Source organism: Acartia tonsa, chromosome 1, assembly GCF_053477335.1.
Source record: "Acartia tonsa isolate MP-2025a chromosome 1, ASM5347733v1, whole genome shotgun sequence".
Classification (NCBI taxonomy): Eukaryota; Metazoa; Arthropoda; class Copepoda; order Calanoida; family Acartiidae; genus Acartia; species Acartia tonsa.
The window spans coordinates 15765301-15787626 of record NC_137260.1 but is presented as its reverse complement, the minus strand read 5'-3'; the positions used below and the strand labels follow the sequence as shown (position 1 = coordinate 15787626).

General features: G+C 33.3%; 2 protein-coding genes across 2 annotated transcripts in view; one reads left to right on the top strand and one right to left on the bottom strand.

The window, feature by feature from the left end:
• Nucleotides 1–1542: 1542 nt before the first annotated feature.
• Nucleotides 1543–22326, top strand: part of LOC145313701 (oxalate:formate antiporter-like) — a 36531-nt gene continuing 15747 nt past the window's right edge. The window contains exons 1-13 of the mRNA XM_080153254.1: nt 1543–2069; nt 2162–2235; nt 2437–2523; nt 3049–3172; nt 3683–3841; nt 4265–4383; nt 4632–4716; nt 5077–5194; nt 5446–5557; nt 6250–6329; nt 6857–6928; nt 7293–7385; nt 12050–12243. Of these exons, the coding sequence (XP_080009380.1) occupies nt 1887–2069; nt 2162–2235; nt 2437–2523; nt 3049–3172; nt 3683–3841; nt 4265–4383; nt 4632–4716; nt 5077–5194; nt 5446–5557; nt 6250–6329; nt 6857–6928; nt 7293–7385; nt 12050–12243 (1500 nt within the window). The 5' untranslated portion in view covers nt 1543–1886. The remainder of the gene's footprint in view (nt 2070–2161; nt 2236–2436; nt 2524–3048; nt 3173–3682; nt 3842–4264; nt 4384–4631; nt 4717–5076; nt 5195–5445; nt 5558–6249; nt 6330–6856; nt 6929–7292; nt 7386–12049; nt 12244–22326) is intronic.
• LOC145313738 (uncharacterized) lies at nt 14759–17441 on the bottom strand. Its single transcript, XM_080153306.1, has 3 exons — nt 17285–17441; nt 15768–16724; nt 14759–15585 (listed from the first exon to the last, which is right to left on the bottom strand). Exons 1-3 carry the CDS (start codon nt 17294–17296, stop codon nt 15508–15510), a joined length of 1047 nt encoding a protein of 348 aa, XP_080009432.1. The 5' UTR covers nt 17297–17441; the 3' UTR covers nt 14759–15507.

Here is a 22326-nt window from a genome sequence, read left to right as displayed (position 1 = left end):
GAATTTTAAAAGTAAGGTGTCAAATTAAAGATCTTACTATTTTTGTTCTTACTGGCCATTTTCATCTTTTATTTTGTTGCGTTTTAGTACCTTAAAACCGACTTAATTATTTTTTTAAAAAACTTAAATTACTTAAAAATAAGAGGTCTACAAAAAAACCGATTGCATATCTGAATTCTATGAAAAATTTTACATCTACTACTTACTAAAAGAACCGGCTAGCTATAAAAAAAAAAGTTGATACAACTTCTTTTAAAACTTATCTAAAAATAACGTAATGCATTATTAATATGACATAGTATTAATATGACGATAAAATTAGACATGTAAAATGTAAGTGTTGAGTGCAAATATATACATAAGAAAAAATTAATTATCTCGATCAGATAGGAGTTAACAAATTGGAGCCTAATTTACATTGGAAGCTATCACAAAATTAATAACAAGATAATCGGCGGACGATCGTGTTATTGACAGCATTTTACTGTGGCAGAGGTGAATCCGAAGCCGTTTCAAACAGCCATGTCGTTCTAATCCTCTAGCTTTTAAGTTCTAAAACACAAACTCTACAGGAACTAAAGACGTTCATTTCTTTTTAAACTTTGTTCCATATTAAAACGATTTAAATACTTTAAAATGACAACTTTTATATTCATCTACACAAGATTTATAATATTATTAAGGTTTTAAGCTTTTCTTCAACATAATATATTAAGAACTATTATTTATTTTTTATTTTTTTATTTACGCTACGGTTACGACGATAGAAGATACTAGATAGGCACGGGAGCACGATTATTTTTCACAAAAGTAGTAGACAATTATCTATGTATAAAGTTTCCTTTAATCTTTAGCTAAAAATTTCCATACTCTTCTTACAAAAAGAAAACATTATAGTTATAATTTGTTATTTTTACTGACTTTCCTATGAAAAATATTGTATTTTAACTTTAAATTTAAAAAAAAACATTATAAAAGAAAGATTTTGTGAGGGGATATTTGTTTACACAGTAATTGTCCGGACCACAATGCATGTGCGCATTGAATGCCAATATTTCGTGTTAAAATATAATGTCGTCAAAAAAATAATCAAAGTTGAAATTTTAGACCATATAGTAAAAGATTATTTTATTTTAATAAATCACATCCTTTTTTTTCTAATACCTGCAAGTTGGAAAATGTCTTTTAAGGCAAATTCTTTATTCTTTAATATAATTCTAAATAATATTTCTAAATGTCGTCGTAGCAAAAAGAGAGCTTATATAAATTAGCAGACAGAGAATATGCAAAGGACGAAATATACATTAACAATTTTTCCTTGTGTTTAAGCTGGATAAAATGCACTTAAAATTTCCTTAGGTTGAAAATATTGGAATTAATGGGAAAATATTGCTAATACAATAAAATAGCCTAATATGCTTATTATCAAGTCTCTTTCAGGTTTACACCTCTGTTGTTTATGTAAGGAAAAAAAGTTTGGGGAAAAATTGACTAGTTGTTACCAAGTACGAATCAGATGATTTTTGTTGACAACTTGTTTTTGTAATTAATAAACATTTAGGTGTTCATTTTTTTAAACTGAAAGAGGGCCAGAGTTAGGTTGAATGGCATGTATAAGTGCATTAATAAATAATATTAAAAATAAAAATAATTGAACTTAAAGAAAAAGTAATACTTATGCCATTTTTAAAAGATGATGTTTTCAATCTTATGATTAAAATATATATATATTTAGACTCAAAAGACTTGTAAACCAATTTTTTATAATAACCTTATGATGCTAAAATTCTGTATTTTTCAGGGAAGAATCTATAAGTCTGCACACATTATATAACGCACAAATTATAAGGCACTCTTCACATTAAATTGCATTTAATACATTAAAGATGGCTCTTCTCTCAACATATACAACAGCTTTAAGCTGTAGCAAGCGATCTTTTGGCGGCCTGGCGGTTAACAGTAGGATTAATCTAAATGGAACACCTGCCACTAGCTTAGCCAAGGTGTTGGCAGGTTCGAATTCCTCTTATCAGTGTCTGCAACAAAGGCTTTCATCTTCTGAAACTCCGGTAAGAATTTATTTATGGTTGATCAAATATTCACAAAAAACATTTAAAAAATGAATTCATTATATAATATATAACCTTGTTAAATTTTTTAGGAGAAGAAACCTTCAGGATTACTAGATAAACTTTTTGGCTATGAATCTAACACAGCTGCTCCTAACACAAATAGGTAATAATGTATTTCATTGCAACTTGTGCATTTTTTATTTTGATATTGTTAAAGATTCCCACAACAACAAAAACGAAATTCAGCGAAAAAACATTTTTTTCGCTTAGTCATTAAAAAAAACAAATTCAAGAGTTCTGAATATCTTAGACGTACAGACACGAAACATTTAATTATAAAAAATTAAACAAAAAATACATTTAGATGGAGTATGTTTGTTCCTGCCTTTTGTACACACGTTTGTCTTGGAGCTCCTTACGGCTGGTCTGCCATTTCAGCTGCTATGACAAGGTCAAAAGGTTTAAAATATTTTTTAAACACACAGATCAATTTCTACTGAGAAATAGTATAGTTTTCTTACACGCTTGTTTGGTTGTGTTTTTTCGCCATGTCTTTTATTTTACGTATCTAACTCTGTTTTATTTAAATTTGAAATAAGCATAATGACCAGGGATGGAGGGGACATTGGCTGTTTATTAAAATAGTCCCCAAAGTTTTATTATGAAAATTTCTTATTCGTTGTTTTAAGAACTTTGTGGACTTTTTCTGAATTTGATTGGATGGTTCATTAAGTTTCAACCATGAAATGTAGAAGGGGTAATTTTGTGTGCTATCATTGGGGAGGTACATCAATTCATCAGTCATTGTCTTATCACTTTAGATCCCTGTAAATACAGTTATCTGCAAGATACATTATCACGGAAACCTTCCAACAATACGTTAGAGGATAAAAAGAAATCTGTAAAAAAAACTAGGAATACCATTCTTAAAATAATTTTAAATCCATTAAAATGTGGTAATAAAATATATTTTCAGAGAAAGTGGTTTAGTCGCCAGTGCCGCCTCAGATTGGAGCTTGGACCAGACTACTGTGCCAATGTCCTTGATGATAGCTTTCGGTGGTCTGTCAGCGGCGGCCTTTGGTAAATGGACAATTAAGGTAAACTTTAAAGTATTCAAATATTACAATTTTTTTCAGGATTCAGAATTATAACAACTAATGAGAATGAGATGGAGGGCGCTATCACACAAACAACTCTCTAGATCCCTTATTCCTCCTCCGCTACCCCCTCCTTAGTTTCAAATAAATTATGATAGAGTTATTATAATGTCCGGGAAATGCCGATTGTAGATTTTAAATCTCCTATTTAAAAAAAAAATCTACTAATTCCGCATTGTAGGTATTGTTTTTTCCTTACATAAAAAAATGTTATTTTTAAATTAATTTACCAACTAAAAATCGAGTTTCCTAAATCTTGGGAAGTTGTTATCCAAAATTAAAAAGGAACAAAGTTAAAGTGCAGTTATATTGCTTTATTATTTACCATAGGAAAATTAATAAAATAAATGTGATTTTTTATTTTTAATATACACTCGGTAGTCTTTACTAAAATCATTTTAGAATGTATAACGAGCCATTCGTTCAATACAAATAGAAAGCTTTTTTTAGGTTGGAGTTCGAAAGGCAATGGCATGTGGAAGTCTTTTATTCGGTGCTGGTTTCGGTGTTGCTTCTATGGGTGTGATGACTCATAACCTTCCGGTCATGTATGCTGGAAATATTATGTGTGGTATTGGCTATGGTTGTGCATACACACCACCTATTCAGGTAGAAAAATATAATATCAAGAAATGAAGATAATTCGAGGAACATAAAAGCAGGGAAGGTGAAAAGGACAATAAATTCATACAGGTTGAAATAAGATCAATAATTCAACAGAGCTGCTCAAACAAATTATTATTTTCATTTAAATTGAATAACAAGGAATAAAAAATTATCATAAATATATATTTAATATAATAATGGGAGAAGTAAGTTTCTGGTAAAATCCGTAAAGGTTATGTGTTTTAAGTTAAAAACAGTAGTAGAACGATAAAGATTTATGTTAACTTTTTAAAAAATTGTCTATAGGTCTTTTCAATAGTAAACACACATATTTAGTGAATATTATCGTTCTACCACTATTTTTCAGCCTTAAAACACACACCTTTACGGATTTTACCCGAAACCTACTTCTCCCTTTATGTTTAGGCATTGATTGATTGGTTTCCAGACAGGAAAGGTCTTGCTAGTGGTCTTGTCATCGCTGGTTTTGGATCAGGTGCTCTGTTTTTCACTCCCATGATGAACACAATGATGGCCAAATTCAGGAAATTATCTTTTAGATTGATTTGATATAACTTATTGAAGAAACAAAAATAATAGTTTTGAAGAAATTACCACTAGCGGCTGTTCCCTTTGTAGGAGTCCTATTTTTAAGTCGGATGGAGGGGATTAAAAAATAGCCCAAAACCATTACAAGATTTGAATTTAAAAAAAATAGCTTTAATTCACTTCTGGAATATTAAGACTCAATTAAGTTCATAAATATAAAGATAAATAGATAATGATATTTTAGTCAGTTGCCAACCTATGTGGGAAACAGTGTTGAAGTTGTACTGGAAGGAGGAAAACAATTTGCCAAAATTGGTGGTGAGCTTCAGGTACAGAATAAAATTCAGAAACAGGGATATGCCACTTATAAACAATTTTGCCTCCAACTTTATCAACAGTGAAAAAAGACATTTTCTTTACATTATTACAATATTCGTGAATAAGAATAACAACTAGCTACTTTTCATCAAGATCCAGATAAACTATAAATTTTCTTAAAATCAATCTTTACAACAGACGGGAAAATAAGAGGCAAAACTGAACTTTATTAAATTCGTAAAAAAAGACTTCCAATAATATCTTGTTTTCTGTGCTCTCTAGGCACATGGATGGAAAGCACTAAAGCCACATTATTTAATTTCCATAATTGGTTCGTGAACAGTGGATATTGTCATCCTTGTATTTTTCAGGAAGTTGTATATGCCACAGCTGCCGACCTGTCCAAACTTCCATACGATGGTCTGGCAGAAGGTTTCTACCTGGTGGGCTCTGGTAATACTGGAGTGGCTACTAGTTTAGCCTGCATAGGTATGTATACAACTGACATTCGGGGCTTTGACTCTCGAAGAAAAACTTTTTGCCCTAACTTTTCGTAAAATTTCTTATTAGTAGTAATAATGCATTCCATGAGCCAAATCCTAATAATGAAAATGAAGTTAAAAGGAAAATCCTCTTTCTTTATCAATTTGTGTAATCTTAAATAACAAACTTACATACTAATATCAGTCAAAGTATTTCATAACACGATTTATCAATGTCGAATAATTTAAATTTTTTAGGTGCTGTTTACACAACAATGGTTTTGGGTAGCTCAATGTTGATAAAGCGTCCTGCCGCAGGATATGTTCCAGCTGGCTACACACCACCACCCGCGGCAGCTGACGGAACAGGGAAGGCGAATTTTAAGCACTAAATACCCCTTTTCCAAAACACATATATGAAGATAACATTTTAATTACCTTAAGCAAAGATTGTTTTTGTTAAGTTTTTCTTATAAAAGCAAAGCTGTTCTACAACTTCCGTAAAGGATTTTTCTTATCGTTAATTTAGGCATGACAGAATTGTCTTATCGATTTCATACTTTACAAATAGATTTTACGGAATTTTTGTTTAAACTTAAATAAATGTTGAAAAGGGGTAGTTGCACGAAATGCATTTGAACTTAATTTAGTGAACGTCATATTTTTTCCTGGTCAATGGTTTAAACTACATCTATAGGGTATATATTTGAATGAATTCAAATTTTTCTACCACGTAGTTTTTAAAATATTAAGACTTGAAAATCGTATTTTTGTGATATATGCAATTTATATAGCTAGTTTGTTTTCACAAAAACAGCATGACGACTAATTTAGTGATGTCTGATTGCTTGTTATTTATTGTAATACAAAATTAAAAATGTTTGATGGTATATTTGGAACTTTTACTTGAAATATTTTTTTCTGAAATGATATTCATGCAACTATCCTTTTAATGAATTGTTAAGCTATATTTGTTAATGTTCGCTTATTTGAATAATTATTTATGCTTCGCTTATATTGATGTTATAATCCTAGTTCTTTAAAATACGCAAATGATAAAGGTGCCAATGTTCATGTGAATGATTTGTTCAAGACTCCTCAATTCTGGCTGCTTTTCACCACCAGCACACTTTTGGCTACAGGTATGTTATTCTTGGATGTATTATCACTCAGGAAGGAAGGGGAAAATGGGCTGTTTATTACCAGGTTCCCAAAGTTTTATAATAACGTTTTCTTATTCGTTGGCTTAACAACTTTGGGGACTTTCATTGGATTTTGATTTGTTGGTTCATTTAGTTGAGTGTCCAAACGTTTCAATCACAAATTGTAATCTACAGAAGGGGTAATATTGTTAATATTGTGTATCATCATTGGGGATGTACATAAATTTGTCGGCCATTGTCTTCTCTCTTTAGATCCCTGCCGCAAATTATTACTACAGCACAAACTTTCCTTTTGCTTTTGCGTTACTCTGATCATTACTCTATTTGCCATTTTATTATATAGTGTCTAAAAATGTCTTATTTTTTTAAAAAGAAATAAATCAGAATTTGTAAATATTGCTTCCCAATTTAACTTTACCTATTGAATATGGGTGAAAGGGTAAAGGGAATTAATTCTGAAAAAGTCTCAACTAAAGAAATTATTTCAAAGGAAATGTTTTGTATAGGTGGTATGGGCTTGATGTCAGTGGCTAAGCCTATGATCCAGAATGTGTTTACTGATGCCATGCCTGCCCTAGGTATAAATTAAACTTGTTCTTGTATGAGAGGTTTACATTGTAATTTAGATTTTACTGGAACCCACGTTCTCTCATTCATTCGTCAGCTTAAAAACTTTGAATTATATGCTTTTATTAATCCTTGACTGGTAGGATCAAATAAGTAGGGTTCAAACCTTAAAAGCAAAAATGTAATTTGAAATAGAGAAGGTCTTTTTGTATATCATCATTTAGGATGCACATTAATTTATTGTCCATTGCCCTATCCCTTGAGATCACTGGTGTAAAATGTTTATATTATCTTACTCGATTTGAAAGTTTCTTGACGTACCTAATGAAAAAATCTTAACTTATAAATGATGAAAGCTAACAAAATAAATTTCAGTGACCACCTCCTTCGCGTCTGCGTACCTGATGGCCATGGCTGCTGGCAACCTGGCGGGTAGGCTTGGATGGGCCGCGGTATCTGATAAAATTGGTAAGCATTATTATTAGGTGATAAGCTATAGCTTTAATTATTTGATATTAAATTGTTCTTTAATTCAAAACAATTGGCTTTGACTCTAGCATCTGGGGGCTCTGTAAGTCTTATGCTTGAGAGAGAAAAAAAAACATTACTACTTTATATATAGTTTATTCACAAACGAATCAAAAAATATGTTTTTTACCTAAAATCTTTTATTTCATTTTTATAAACCATTGTATTTAGAGAATTCTAACCACATAAAACTTTATTTTTAGTTCAACGTTATTATTTGATTTTTTTTTAACTTTTGTAAGAAATTGCTTAGATAGGATCAGTTTTTTTAATTTGCCTATTTAATAGTTTTTAAAAAACTGTTTTGTATCATTCTTAATAAATAAAATGTTGTTTCTAACCTTCACATTATCAAAACAAAATTGTTGCAGAATTCTGCTGCAACAAAAATGTTTTAATTTGCCAAAGATTGTGCCTGTAGGTTAACCTAAAACATCCAAAACTACAATTTAGCTAAGAAATTTTTAATAATGATTTTATTCACATCTTACTACTTATAATTTATGTCAAATTGGATTAACTTTTACTAAAGTAAAGCATTATTTTCTGCTTCATTCATTCACGATTTTCTTTAGTTTCATTAGCTATTCTCTGTTATTAAGTTTTTCTTATGCTTCGTATGTACACCTTACCCCACCCTTGCAAACTTTCTACATGCTTATTCACCACCACTTCCATTTTAACCTTTAACAGCCATAAGGAATAATGTTTCCTGAAAATACTTTCCCGTATTCATTCGAAACCGATTAATATCTGGCGGATTAGGACCGGTTCTCAGCCCTACGGAAAAATTATGTCTAGCTTCCAGCTTTCTAGGAATATAAAAATGTACAATCATAAGATAAAAACCAGTATTTTTAGTCAGTGCTAAAAAAACTGGTTTTAATCTTATAATTGTACATTTTTATAACCGCGAAAAGTTGTTTATAATTCGATGCGAGAAATAAATATTTCTTGATTGCCAATTTAATATTTTCTTGTCGAGGTGATTGTATATTTTAGAGGCTCGCTTTTCTGCGCAAGTTTAAGTAAAAATTCTCTCCAATTGCCCTACTGGTTAGGATTTTATCCCCCCCCCCCCCCCCCCTAGTGATTTGAGTAAAATATATGCTTCAAATGATTCGAGTAAAATATATGCTTAAAATTCAGTAAACGAATGATTGAAGTAAAATGCCCTCCAAGTTAATGAAGGATGCAAAAATAATTCTTTTGCAATTTTATTGGACAAATAAAACGTCAGCCCAATTGAAATTTGTGATTAGTCATTTATCGCATCGTATAATAGACAGCTTTCCCCGGATATCAAAATAAAAAATGTAAGTTAAAAACCAGTTTTGTGATTTTTATTTTAATATTCGATGAAAATTGTCTGTATTACGATATTTGATTTTCATTATGTCTGAGAAACGCTTCTAATCTCGCTGATATTAATCGGTTTCGAAGCCATACTGGAAAAGATGAGCATTTATTTTTTCACTAGTTTTATCTTTGTCCCCTGACTGCACATAATTTTCAACATTCTCGACTTTTTGTGCCTTTTTTTCATGGAGAAAGAGGAAATTTACTAACAAATATTTACACAATATTACAATATTCTAAACCCTTTGCTTTAAGGCAGTGTGCCGGAGCCGGGAGCCGTGGAGCTGCTATATTTTGCCGGAGCCGTTATTTTCGTTAAAAAACGGCTCCGGCTCCGGACTAGATAAATAAAGAGATTTTTTATAAATTATAATTTGGTAACTCTGTTTTGTCATGTGCAAATGCCCTTTTAAAGTTTTTCAAGTCTATTTTTATAAAAAATTGAACTTTTGAAACCTTCAAAAGTCAAAAATAAAAAAAAATATTTTTTATGGGGAAAAAAATATGTCGAGTTTTTCTTGATTTTAGGTCGGAGCCGGAGCTGGAGCCGCACCAAAATCAAACGGCTCCGAAACACTGCTTTAAGGATTTATTTTTACAAGATTTGGGGGGGGGGATTAATTTCTCTTCCATTGTCCAATCCCCGTATCCGTGGCTATTTTTTCTCCGTGGAAAGTTTGACAAAATTGCAGTTTAATCTAATATGAAACCAGGGGATGGACTAATTGAGTTAAAACTTGGATGCTACATTTTTGTATTTCCACATATAAGGATGGGGACATTTATCCAAAAATTATGATTATTGCTGATAATGGAGTAAGAAATGATTATGAACAAAATTGATTACCTACCTAGTTATTATACGAAAGGAAAAGCAATTATACAAATAAATTACAAAATAATATTATTATAAACTAAACAGTTTTAAGAAAGTATGTTAATTTCGTTCATTTATTTTTAATAAAACCTCTCTCAAATAAAGAAATATTCATTACCTAAGCTTAATTTTTGAAAGAATTTTAGGGGTTTTTTCCCAAGAGCTTTTTTTTCGTGGTGTTTGAGTTACCCTCTCCAAAATAGTTATAAACCTTCTCTGGACCTGTAAGAAGGATTACTGTATAGGGATAACCATATCGGTCTATTGGTTAGTGAGATCCTTCACCACACACACAATACATACAGAAAGACAGACAACTAGCTAATTTCAATAAAGAATATAACTTGGCTAAATCAAAAGCTCATTTAACAAGCTTAGTTTACCTCAAGGCATAATATAAAATATGAAAATAACAACACAGACTTGTTGTTATTATTTAATTATGATTATTTGTAATTTAATAATTCGCTTTTTATGACAAGGATGACAACATCCACAGTTTTGCACATTTCGACAAACGAACATTATCTATTATAGAAGTAACATCATTTAAGGTTGTATAAACCATTTTTGTAGTGTGTTGTGATTGCATATTTGTGTTTGGGTGTGAGTTGTGTGAATGGATGTAGAATATACGTGGATATTATGACGGGGAAAAGTTTCAATTTAGCTTGCTATTATGGAACTCGTTTATTGGTCTGTTCGTTAATCCAGGAGGAGGGGAGGTGAAGAGGTAAAGGGGGTGCTAGGCGGGAATCATTATTTTAAACCCGCTGCGTGTTTCACTTTATTAAAGAACATAAAATTTTGTGGTATATGATCCATGTAATAATATATCCATTGTTGTGTGTTTATAAAGGTTGCAAGGTTAAGCCAGCTTTAAAAAGCCTGACATGATTGCAACTTAGGAATTCAGGGATAGGACAATTTAAAATACTTTTTTCTATATTGTTTTAGTGTGGAATTTATAAATCAAGGAAAGGTTTTAGAGAAAAATAGCTGGAAGGTTCCCCCAAAGTGCCAAGCGATCACATAAACAACACCTTCCCCCCTTATTTTGTAAGATTAAGTTTTTTTTATAGTTTTAGTGTGTTAGCGTTAAACCTTAGGATAGGTTAAATTAGGTTATATGGTTATATGGGGTACAGGGTAGCCTGGCTCAATTTTATAATTAAAACCATTGCAATCTTTTGGGTTCTGTGGTTAACTTTTTTAACAAAATAAATATTTAGAACAAAATAGTATTTTCTTATCTCTTTATCCCTGCATATTTGTAAAGTACAATGCTATTAAAGAAAAGCTTTAGATTTAAAAATAGATAGGACCCTAGGCTTAGAGGAGTGGACATTGGACACAATGCTATTTACATACAATAAAAGTCGGTCTAAATGTATATCCATGGACAGCTAGCCGCAGTTTAAAATTACACGTTAAACCCTTAAATTGTAGAAATATGTTAACTTTAACCTAACATTTGGGATAACAGTGATCATTTGCCTAGGGGAGCATTATCTCAATGAAAGGAAAACACTGTATCTTGAAGGCATCAACCTATGTGACACCCATCAGACAACTAACACTATAATTTCGGGACGTTTATCTCAAAATTTAAGTGTAGATTGTAACAAATTGAATCACGTAATTGGTTTATGTCTTATCTTACTATTTTTGCATTATACATAACACAATATGAAGTTTTAACGTCTACAGTATAACGAGGTATTATATAGACTGGAACCTGACGATAACCTGACACAACTACATATGAATGAACACCGCAAGTGCCCTGTAAATACTGAACCCTTGATTAATGATAGGCTAACAATGCATTACAAAGTATAACATTTAAATAGACTTAGAAATAGCTTTATGACATCTTTATATTAAAGTTAAGTTAAAGGAACAAAGGATTGTAACTATTAACCCCCACCTTCTCAAAAGGTTTTTACTTTTTTCTGTCATTCGTTAGCTAAAAAATTATGGGTGTAAATTGAATCATAATTGGACCGTAAAAAGTAACATTATTATTAAAATCTACATAAGGGGTAATTTTGTTTTTGTAAGAAGACATTGATTACTTAGGGATCTAATGGGATAAGACAATTGCCGATAAATTGATGTAAATCCCCAATGATGATACATAAAATTACCTGACCTCTTCTGTATATTCCAATTAATGGATGATACTTTTGGCCACTAAACTTTATGATCCAACCACTCAGAATTCACTTAATTCCACAAAGTTGTTAAGCCAACACGTGAGAAAAGGCTATTATAAAACTTTAAGGACTAGTGTAAAAAACAGCCTATTGTCCCCATTTCTCTCTCTGTTTATTACTTCTATCTACATTTTACGTCCCTTTTTTAGGTCGACGTAATACCTTCCACGTGTACACGCTTGGTGCCATCCCAATTTTCGGAGGTCTGCCCTACCTGATCAACCAGTGCGTGACCGACCCCACTGGACCACTGGCGCCCATGTACCTGGCCGCGTTCTGCGGCTCCACCGTTGCCGCCATCAGCATTATGGGCGGCGTCTTCGCGGTTCTTCCTGCTTATGAGGTAGGCATCTTTAAAAGCAGCCAAGAAAATCACGCTTTCCCCATAAAGATACGGATGGACAAAGAGAATTATAAAGTAGCTTCGCTTAAAAAAAGAATTATTTAAGTACAAGGGACTGCGTTCCTAGCAGCTAGGGGCTCTGTATTCAAAACAATGAAGGGGGTCAGAAAAATAGCCTAAACCCTTACAGGATAACTCAATCAGTTTAGTAGTTATTGGAATCGTATGTGACCGAGAAGAAACCTTACTACTTAATATAAAAGGATAGATTCAACAAATACTGATTTAACATTAGAAATAAACTAAAATATCTTTTACAGTTTTCTTTGCCATGTGGAGTTAAATTTTTACATTTTTTAAAAGCAATAAGATGAAAGTAACAAGAAAAAAATCATAAATCATTAATTCGGGAAACGTGAGTATTATCGACTGACAGACATGGTTAAGTATAGAATATTATTGCTGTTAAAAATCAGATCTTTTTGCTAATATTGCACTATGTAAATGACAGGAATTACAGAGCAATTTTAAGAATCTGAATAAAAATTCGCAAGAAAAAAGAACAAGCTTAACTTTTAATAGGTAAAATGTGTCTGTATTTCGATAACTACTAAACGGATTGAGTTTTTCTTTTTATGGAAGCTTCTTATTGGTCCCTAAATTGGTTTGAGCTCTTTAACCCTTAACAGTCGGGCCCCTTGCCGATCCTTAATCAGTCGGGGGGGGGGGGGCGTTCAACGCCCCCCCATATTATCTCAGTTCCTATTAGAGCTAGAGGGCTAAAAAATTTTGTGCAAGTCCCCTGTGTTATGATGAATTTCCGATCTTTTATAAGTCTAAGTCAATTTTCGCTTCACCCTTTTATTTAACAACCTGTGTTTTTAGGTCCTTTTTTACTTAAAAATTTCAAACGGCTGTAATTTTTTTATTTTTGAAGCTAGAAGAACAATTTTTTTGCAGAAAATGTTTATTTTTATGTAAATTTTATATTTGAAATATCAAACATAAATTTCAGCGGCCGCAGCTGTATTTGGCAGCTGCCAGCCGCCGCAGTCGGCGGGAAAACGGCGGCGGATCTTTATGAAATTTTAATACGTTATCAAGACATTAAAGAAAAGCTTAAGTTTAAAATTTCGAAGTCAAAAGTCAAAAATTGCGGCCACAGGAGCCTTTTAAAGATTTCTGGAGACCTGGAGGATCAGGACCTGCAGGATCATACCTGGAACCTGAAATTGACTTAAACACCTGTATTTAAGATAAGGATGTACTACTAAAGGATATTTTAGTAATTTGGTAAGATAAAATGCTTTGTTTAAGTCAAAAAAAATATTATTGTTCTTTACCTGGATGACCCTGCCAGGTTTGCTGGCATCCTGTGCCCGCCAGGATAATGATTTTCAAAAAATTCCAACTCTCAGTTATGTGTCATACCCATACTTAAAAAGTCAAGCAGTTTGGGCTCTTTATCTTTCACACACAGAAAATGAGATAGAAAAAACCGGATGGGGGGGCGTTCAACGCCCCCCCCCCCGGCCGTTAAGGGTTAAATAGCGCATCAGCTAGTTAATAGATAAAATATTTAGTCATAAAACCAAAGAGAAAATATTACCAATAAATCGTTGTATGCTCTGTTCTAGCATCTTAAAAGTAATTATGCTAAAGCATTTTATTGTATAACGAAATCAATTCCTTTGTTTATTGATGTATTTAAAAAATCAGATAAATGCAGTGTTTTCTTATAAAGTTTGTTAGCTATTAGTTGTTTCGCTACTTAAAAAAATAATTGTCCTTGTTTAAGAATATATTCCCTGTTAATGCATGATTTGGTGTTTTTCCAAAAGTGCCCAACGAGCACTGAACCTCCATCCTATTTTTAAAAAAAATTAAAGGGAGAGATAGTTCTTATGCCTAACCCCTGCGGCTGCTGTAACCCTGCTGGGCTACATAGTATCCCTTGCAACCTGACCTAAAGAAAGCAACGAACAAAACGAATGGGGGGGGGGGGATTAGTGCTTTACAAGAAAATTTGGGTAAATAGCCCATAATTCAATCAATTAACCTCTATCACGAATATGACATTCTAGAGCTGCACAATTTTAACTCGATTGCTTTAATATCACAAGGAAAATTATGTTCTTAGCATCATAGCTCACCAAATGTACTTTTTGTACTTTGATTTTGTACCCAAGAAGTTTTTTTTTAAACTGAGAAAAAATTTTGCCATTAATAGTTACTTTTAGGTCTATATTTTTATCGAAAAAAGTTAGATTTAGTCTCAAATTATATTTTTAGTCCAGAGGAAGGGTTCCAGATATATTTTCTCTAATTTTTCTAAGCAATAGTTATTTCAGACTTTGTATTTAACGGACGAAAAGTGAGTTATAGAGTAGTTTCGCAACTAATAAATCTATCCAATAAATAAATAAAACAACACAAAAGATTTTTTTGGTGACACCTCTTCATGTTAGAAAAGGAAAGTCGGGGATTTTATTCTCGTCTCTGTTATGGGGTTTACTTTCTAATAGTTTTTTGACATTTTTTTGGTTGTCAACTAGGGGACTAAAATTATCTAACATTTTCAAATTTTTTTTGGATATCGTCGCTACAACAAAATTTTTGGAGGACAATTTTTGAGGATTTTGTTTTCATCATTTTTTTGGGTTTTGATTGTTTCGATTGATTTGAGTGATGGTGGAAATCAATCTTTTAATTTCTTGATGTTTTTTTTTGGTTTTTGGTGTCTTTTTCCAAGGTTTGATTTTTTGTAATTTTTTGTATAATGGTTTCTGTGTATATAAATAGTCTGTAACAAAAGTCTTTTTTTTTGAGGATTTTTAAAGAATTTTTGGTAATAGATTCAGTTTGAATTCTCCCGTGTGAGTTTTAGGTTTGAGTCAAAATGTTCACTCGCGGAGCAACAAGGACCCCTCTGTCCGCCTTTCCGCGCATTTTATTTTTTTCTTATGGCGGGAGAAAGCGCGGCACTGTGAAAAATGGAACGCGGCATCGTCCATCCTAAACAACCACTTTTAACATAAATAAAAATGGATTTTTAACAAGAACGACCAAAACGCAAAGCTCCATTCTACACGCGCCGCGCTGCACCCGCAGCTGGGTGCGCGGAACTCGACGGCAGCTGTTATTCATAATTCATTTTTGACGAAGCAGTGGGGTGTTTCTTTGATTAATATAAAATTGGTAACAAACAACGAACAAGGCATCGACCAGGATGATTGGTTGATGACAGTCTGGGGGGGTCCATCTTTACAGCACCAATCTTGACTCGGTCTGCACGACTGTGGTGGGGGCAATGGGGTGGGCACCCAAGTGGGTGTAGGTCACCTAAACAAAAAAAATAGAATTAATAAGATTTTATAAAGTTGTTTTTAAGTGAACTGAAGGAAAACTTGCATTACATTTTTTTCTACAAAAATTTTTGTTAAAAATGAACAAGTTGGGGTTAGAATAAATTAGAGAGGCTAAGACATGTAGAATGCAGAATTAATGTAGAAAACTTAGTTTACCTGCTTGGCTGTGGTGTGGACAGCAGGAGCGGCGTGGACAACGGGGGCGGGGACATGGTGGACTGCGGGGAGGGAAGCATAGACGGGGGCGGAAACGGCTACAGGGGCAGCGTGGACCACAGGCTCGGCAACCTCAACAACAGGCTCGGCGACCTCAACGGGGGCGGGGGCAACAAGGGGGGCGTAGTTGTAGTTGTATGGGTTCAGGTAGTTGGCATAGTAGGGATAGGCGGGGGCATAGGGGTAGGCAGAGTAGGGATAGCCTGCAGAGTAAGCAGCAGGGGCATAGGGATAACCACCGAAGTAGTTGTTGTAGTAAAGGAAGGGATCGGCTTCAGCCTCAGCATCGGCGGTGGGCTCAGCCTCTGCCTCACGGCGCTTGCGGCCAGCCAGAACAGTGGTGGCGGCACTGCCGAAAGAAGCGTGGGGCAGACCAGTGGACAGAGCGGCTCTCAGGGCACAACCGGCCTCAGTGACACAGTCGTGGGGTCCGAGACCGACGACGGCGGAGGAAGCAGCGGGGACAACGGCGGGGGCAGCGTGCACCACAGCGGGAGCTACAACAGGGGCGTGGTGGAAAAGGGGGGCGGGGACGGCGTGGTGGGTGGCAACAACGGTGTGGGCAACCTCAGCGGGGTGCTCAACAACGGACTTGACGACGGGAGCGTTGGCTACAGCGTTGGCGGTAGCGAAAATGGGGGCGGGAGCAGCAAGGGGGAGGGCAGCGGGAGCAGCAAGGGGGGCGAAGGGGGCAGCGTTGAAGAGGAATTGGGGATCAGCCTCGGCTTCACGTTTGTGCAGTCTGTGCACAGCCTGGTAGCTGTGGCCAGGCAGCGGGCCGGCGTAGCCAGAGGCGTAGTAGGGGCGGTAGAAATAGGGGGTGTAGGGGGCGTATAGGTACGCAGGATCGGCTTCAGGCCCAGCGGCGCATAGGGCAGCAAGGGCGAGAACTCCGGCCTAAAATAGATAGATAATTATTAGATAAGAATTTTAAAATAAATATTAGTCAATCATCTAACATAAAATATTTCCTACCTATTATTAAAGTAAAAATCATTATTATTTATCTACATTTGTTCAATTAAATACGTGTCTTAAAAACCACAAAACAAAACAAAAACGTTTCATACAAATGCACATAAAATTTCAAGTCATATATATCTTTGTGTTAATGCTAAACTGGTTTTTAAATAGCTTTGTTTAGAAATTAGACCTTTATAACAAAAGAAATCCATTACTCATCTGTATAGCTTAAAGGTTTGGTGTTACAAAGGAAAATAAAATTTTAAAAAAGCGGACAACTTTATAATTAAAAATAGCAGAACAGAGAAATAGAGTTGTTATTTTCATTAATTATATTTTAATCTTTGTCTACTTTGTTTAATTGTTATGATTTTAAAAACTTGTCACTTTTACTTAGATTTATATTTATAACTATTAGTTCTTAATTTCTATTTTCACTAAGGTAAAATTAAAATTTCTTATAATTAGAGAATTAATAATGATCAAAATTTTACCAGGTACTTCATTGTTTGACTACTTGTTACAGACTAGTAATGATTCACCATGTTGCCTTCATATTTATACCCCCCGGAGTAATCTTCTTTCTCTCTTGGCGCATTTTCCTCTGTCTCTCTCTTCGTGCATTTATCTCTCTTTCTCTGTGTGCTATTGACCTTTTCTTAAGCGCCACACTCAACCAAACCCCTACCGTTCCCCCCGTCCCTTTTAGCTGCCTTTCTAAAGTGCCTCCTTTGAAGTAAGCTAAGCGCCACTTAAGCAACATGGCGCCACCATCTTCTTCAATCCTCCCCTCCCCCTTTTTTGCTTATTTAAGCCATACATTCCCCTTTTTGTGTGGTTTAGGTGTTTACACAGAAAAGTCAATTTTCATATAAGCTTATATCAAATTAACCAAAATATATATTAATTTTTAAAGTACCTACCTTGCTACGGAAATTAAGAGTCAAAATTGTAAAATAAAGAGGGACAGTAAAGTGTCATACTGTAAAGATTTATAAAAAAAAAACAGTAGTAAATATAAAGATAAATGTCTGTGTCTCTATAGTAGCCCAGCAATAACATTTGAAGCTTATTTTAGACATTATATAAAAGTTAAGCTGCTAACAAGAAGTTTTTAACTAAACTTTTATATTAATAATTGAACATTTCGCTAATTATAAATTCTAGCCGTTTTCTCTAAACTTCTTTCAGATGTGTTCGTCATTATAATCATAGAAAATTTAGGGATTATGTTTTAAAAATTTTAAAATGCTTTTCAATATGACGTTCTCTGTTATTCTTATTTTATACTTTTATTTGAAAAGATTTCCCTTCAAAAGATATATAATATATTGTCGTCAATTTAAGTTAAGGTGCTAACATGGAACTTTTTTTGGTCATTTCGTTCATCCAGTAGGAGGGGATGGGGTAATGAAAATCTGGTGTAACATCCTTGTGATAATAAATCCATTATTATATTACACGAGTCCTTCTCTGTATTCGTGGCAACTACGCAACACCAACGCGCACTGAAGCACGTAAAGAAAGCGCCTTTCTCCCCTGTTTCTCTTTCCCACCTTCTTTTTTTCTATCTCCCTTTCAACTTAAAAATGCCTCGAGGGCAGAAAGCAACCCCTCTGAAATTTTGAAATTTGGTTGTGCTAGAAACTACCATATTTGAATTTTGATATTTTGATAAACAATTTGAAGCTAAATAAAACCATGTAGTTTGAAGTTTGATTTTGCATATTAAGACTTCGTAAACCACTAAATTGACTGAAATTTCAATTTTAAAGAAGCTTCTAAGATCTAGGGCTGGCTTTTGGCTATTTTCTTGTTCTCTCCTTAACTTTTCGCATACAGAAACCTCTAAATGCTAGTATATTAATTAAGGTAGAATGTACCACAACCTTATTACGCTCGAGAAATAAGTCAGTTGCGTATAAAAAGAAAGGAAGAATTGAAAAGAAAGAGGAGAATGGCAGAAAGAAAGAGAGATAATTGGATAAAATTTAGAAGAGGGAAATCATTTTTAAGGGGATGGAACAAAGAGTGGCCCCTCTCGTTTCTCTAATAGGAATTCAACTAAAATAGTGGAGAATGTAAGTTGAATAACTTTACTTAATCGGCTATTATACCAGTTTAGAAAATATTTTACTTCTACTGAAAATGAATTACAATCAATATTTTTCAAGACGTTTATTCTATGTTTATTTAGGTTAGGTTAAGTTAAGCATTTTTTAAAGAGAGTCAATGCACATCGCATTTGCTAGAAAGCTGTTCTTTAAAAAATCTAAGACTCTTATTGAATTGTCAAAATGTGGATGTTATTAGTTTCGTAAACTTGAGTTATCTCTCTTATTTATACTGTTCAAGGTTAGTTTTTATCTAGTAATATGTAAGTTAGCCTTGTGGTTATTTTTTTGTCCGTGTTTATAACTTTAGGAAAGATAACTTTTATTAGATTATTAACTAATGAGATAATAACTTATTTTAGATATCATTAATTTAAAGAAGAAGTATGTACTTTATAAGTATACTAATGTTGAAATTATAATTATCTAAAGCTAAAATTTTTAATGGAAAAATAAGAATAACCACTTAAATTATCAGCAACCAAACATAAGCCTCACTTCTAATAAGAATTCAACCAAAATGCTTGGGAACTAGAAATAGAGAAATATTAACCGAAAATTTTTCCAAGTTCAATGGTTCATAGAATAAGATTGTAAAGATTAAAACAAATGTTATCAAGATTCTGTTAAAGGCCAGATTTTTACAATTTACGTCGATTGGTCAGTTTTTTTTTATTAAAGAACGTTTTGGTTCAAATATATGGATGACTGACTTGTTCTATCAAATTGAAACCTTAGAAGCTATCCAAACCTATTTATTAACATTTTATTAAAACCACTGTGCAAAATAGCAAAGTAGTTGGTTGTATTTTAATTCAGCTTGTCGCTTTGGAGTTGTAGATTAATAGGTTTTCTATTATCAGAGAAGCTTTATATTGTTCATGGGCTGGCTTCAGGCTATTTTTCGTATGGTAGTTTGGTCATCAACCCATTATGAATTAACTAAAAATCGAAGATAACCCCTCCCCCCCCAAAAAAAAAAAAATTATTCATCAAATTTATGGGAAGTACATCTCTCCCCAGCCTAAACTCTGGGCACACCACTGATATAAAGTAAATGACTGATACTGAGTATTGTCCATTATCAATAGTTTATCAAGCTTTTTAAGATCAAACTTGGTAGGTACAGGGAGATAGAAAAGTTGTACAAAATAAAATGTTTTTTAATTAAGACATGAATAATCAGGGGCGTCCAAGCTTTTTATTTTGGGGGGGGGTAAAATTTTTTTTACGGGGGGGGTAATTCGGTTATGGGGGGGGGTAAAATGGCGTGCGAAGCGCGCCGCAAATTTATTTTACCCCCCCCCAAAAAAAAATTTTTTTTATCCCGGGGGTAAAATTTGCTTGGGGGGGGGGGTAATTACCCCCTCTGAAATCTGTTGGCAGGGGTAAAATTTGTTTACCCCCCCCAAAATTTACCCCCGGGGTAAAATTTTTTGGGGGGGTAATCTAAATTTTATCAAAAATTTAGTATTAAAAATGCGACCGAAACACGCAAAAAAAATTTTTGTTAGAGATTTTCTAAAATTGTTTAGGGGGGGTAAATACCCCCTCCTAAATGGTTATATAGGTCTCTAAAATAGACAATTTTATTTTCTATTTTAAGCCTATGGATTGGAATCTGACCCACCATCCCCCCCCCCCCCTCCTTCGAATAGAAGAGGTGTGCTGCTGTAAATAATATTTGTAGAATAGATACCACTTAAATATTAGAAAAAATATTTACTTAAATCACATTTTTCAATCGCTAGTAAAAAAAAACACTTATTTCAAACATTTTTTAACTTGTATTTAAAGCTTTTCTAGTCCTTTTATAAATTTCAGAATATTTTTCTCAGTCAATATCTAAATAACCTTTCGTGAACTATTTTATATTTTATTTTATAATGATAAACTTGTTTACTATCAGGGGTGTAACTTATTGCAGTTACATTTCTAGACGTTTTAACAATAAGTAATTTTTTTTCTGGTACATTTATATTTATGTAGCATATAAGCTCATGAATATGATATAAAGGCATACGATTACACATTTTTTTAAAACTTCTAAATAATGTTGAATTTTAAATGCCCTGTTTATTATATTTGTAAATGTTTGTTTGTCTGATTGTTTGATCTGATAAGCTCTACCTATATGGATATTGTCACCTTTATTTTTTATTTAGCTAGATTGTTGTCACACTAGCTCGGCTTTTCATGCGTAGGACGTATGTATTCGTCTATAAAGGTCTATAAATTACAAACTAAATTATATTATTAGCGTAGCAACTCTATAACATTACAAATCTCTATAGCTCTCATAAGTAGGACTAAATTCAACCCAAGACTTTGATTTAAAGTTAATATAGTATAAAACTATCTCGAGACCTATTACTTTATAATTATGGCGGCTACAACCCTAGCATCTAGTTGCTCTGTATTCGAAGAGACAAAGAGGTGCTTCTAAAAGAGCATAACACAATCCCAAGTCTCTAATCTGAAAATAAAATAACTTAAAACCTTCACATAACCTTAAAATAAAGCTCACCTGAAATATTAGTTTTAAGATCTTAAGCTTCAGTTAACAAAAAAATCTACTTCTTTATAAACTAGGCTATATGCCTAGTTTGATATCATTCTTGTCTCATGTCTTTGTGTATATGAGAGTGTTTGAAATATTTGGGCGGATTATTTAATAAGTATTTATTTTATTCATTAATATAGTCAGAACCGCACTGTAGACTCATGTTTACTTGGTTTTCGCTTTTTTTCTATTGTGTATTATGAAGTTATTTGTTGTTTGTCCATTAGGATCTCATCTATCACTCAAAATTTAAAGCTTTTAAAAAGATTTGTGATAGCTTCAAATAAATCTTAGATAGTTTTAGGCTATTAAACTTCTGAATTAAAGTCCTGGGTTATTTAAGGTTATTTTATGCCCTTTACACCCCCCCCCCCCCTTCATATACAAAGCACCTACAATGCTGTTAGCGCAGCCGGTAGTATTATTTCACGTTTAGATTAAAGTCCTGGGATGGTATACTTTTTTTTCTGCCCTATCTACTCCGCCCCCCCCCCCCCTACCCTTTTTATACAAAGCCCATTGATGCTGTTGGCGCAGCCGCTAGTTTTCATAATTAATGTAACCATTTTAATGGTTTATACCGACTATAGAAGTGGCCATGGATGACATATTGACCAATTTATGTAAATGAAAATGTTGATTAAAAGAAGCCATGACTTATTTTTCTTGTTAATATGAAAAATATTTTAAAAGAAGATAAAATCAAAATTTGCATTATGCTTACAAAAATCCAATTACTTAAGATTGAAGACTGTGATATTGAATTAATTTATATTTAATTAGGAATTATTTATGTATGGATGGCGTAATTACTTTTCTCGTATTCATTCGAATCCGGTGGATAGGAACCGGTTCTCAT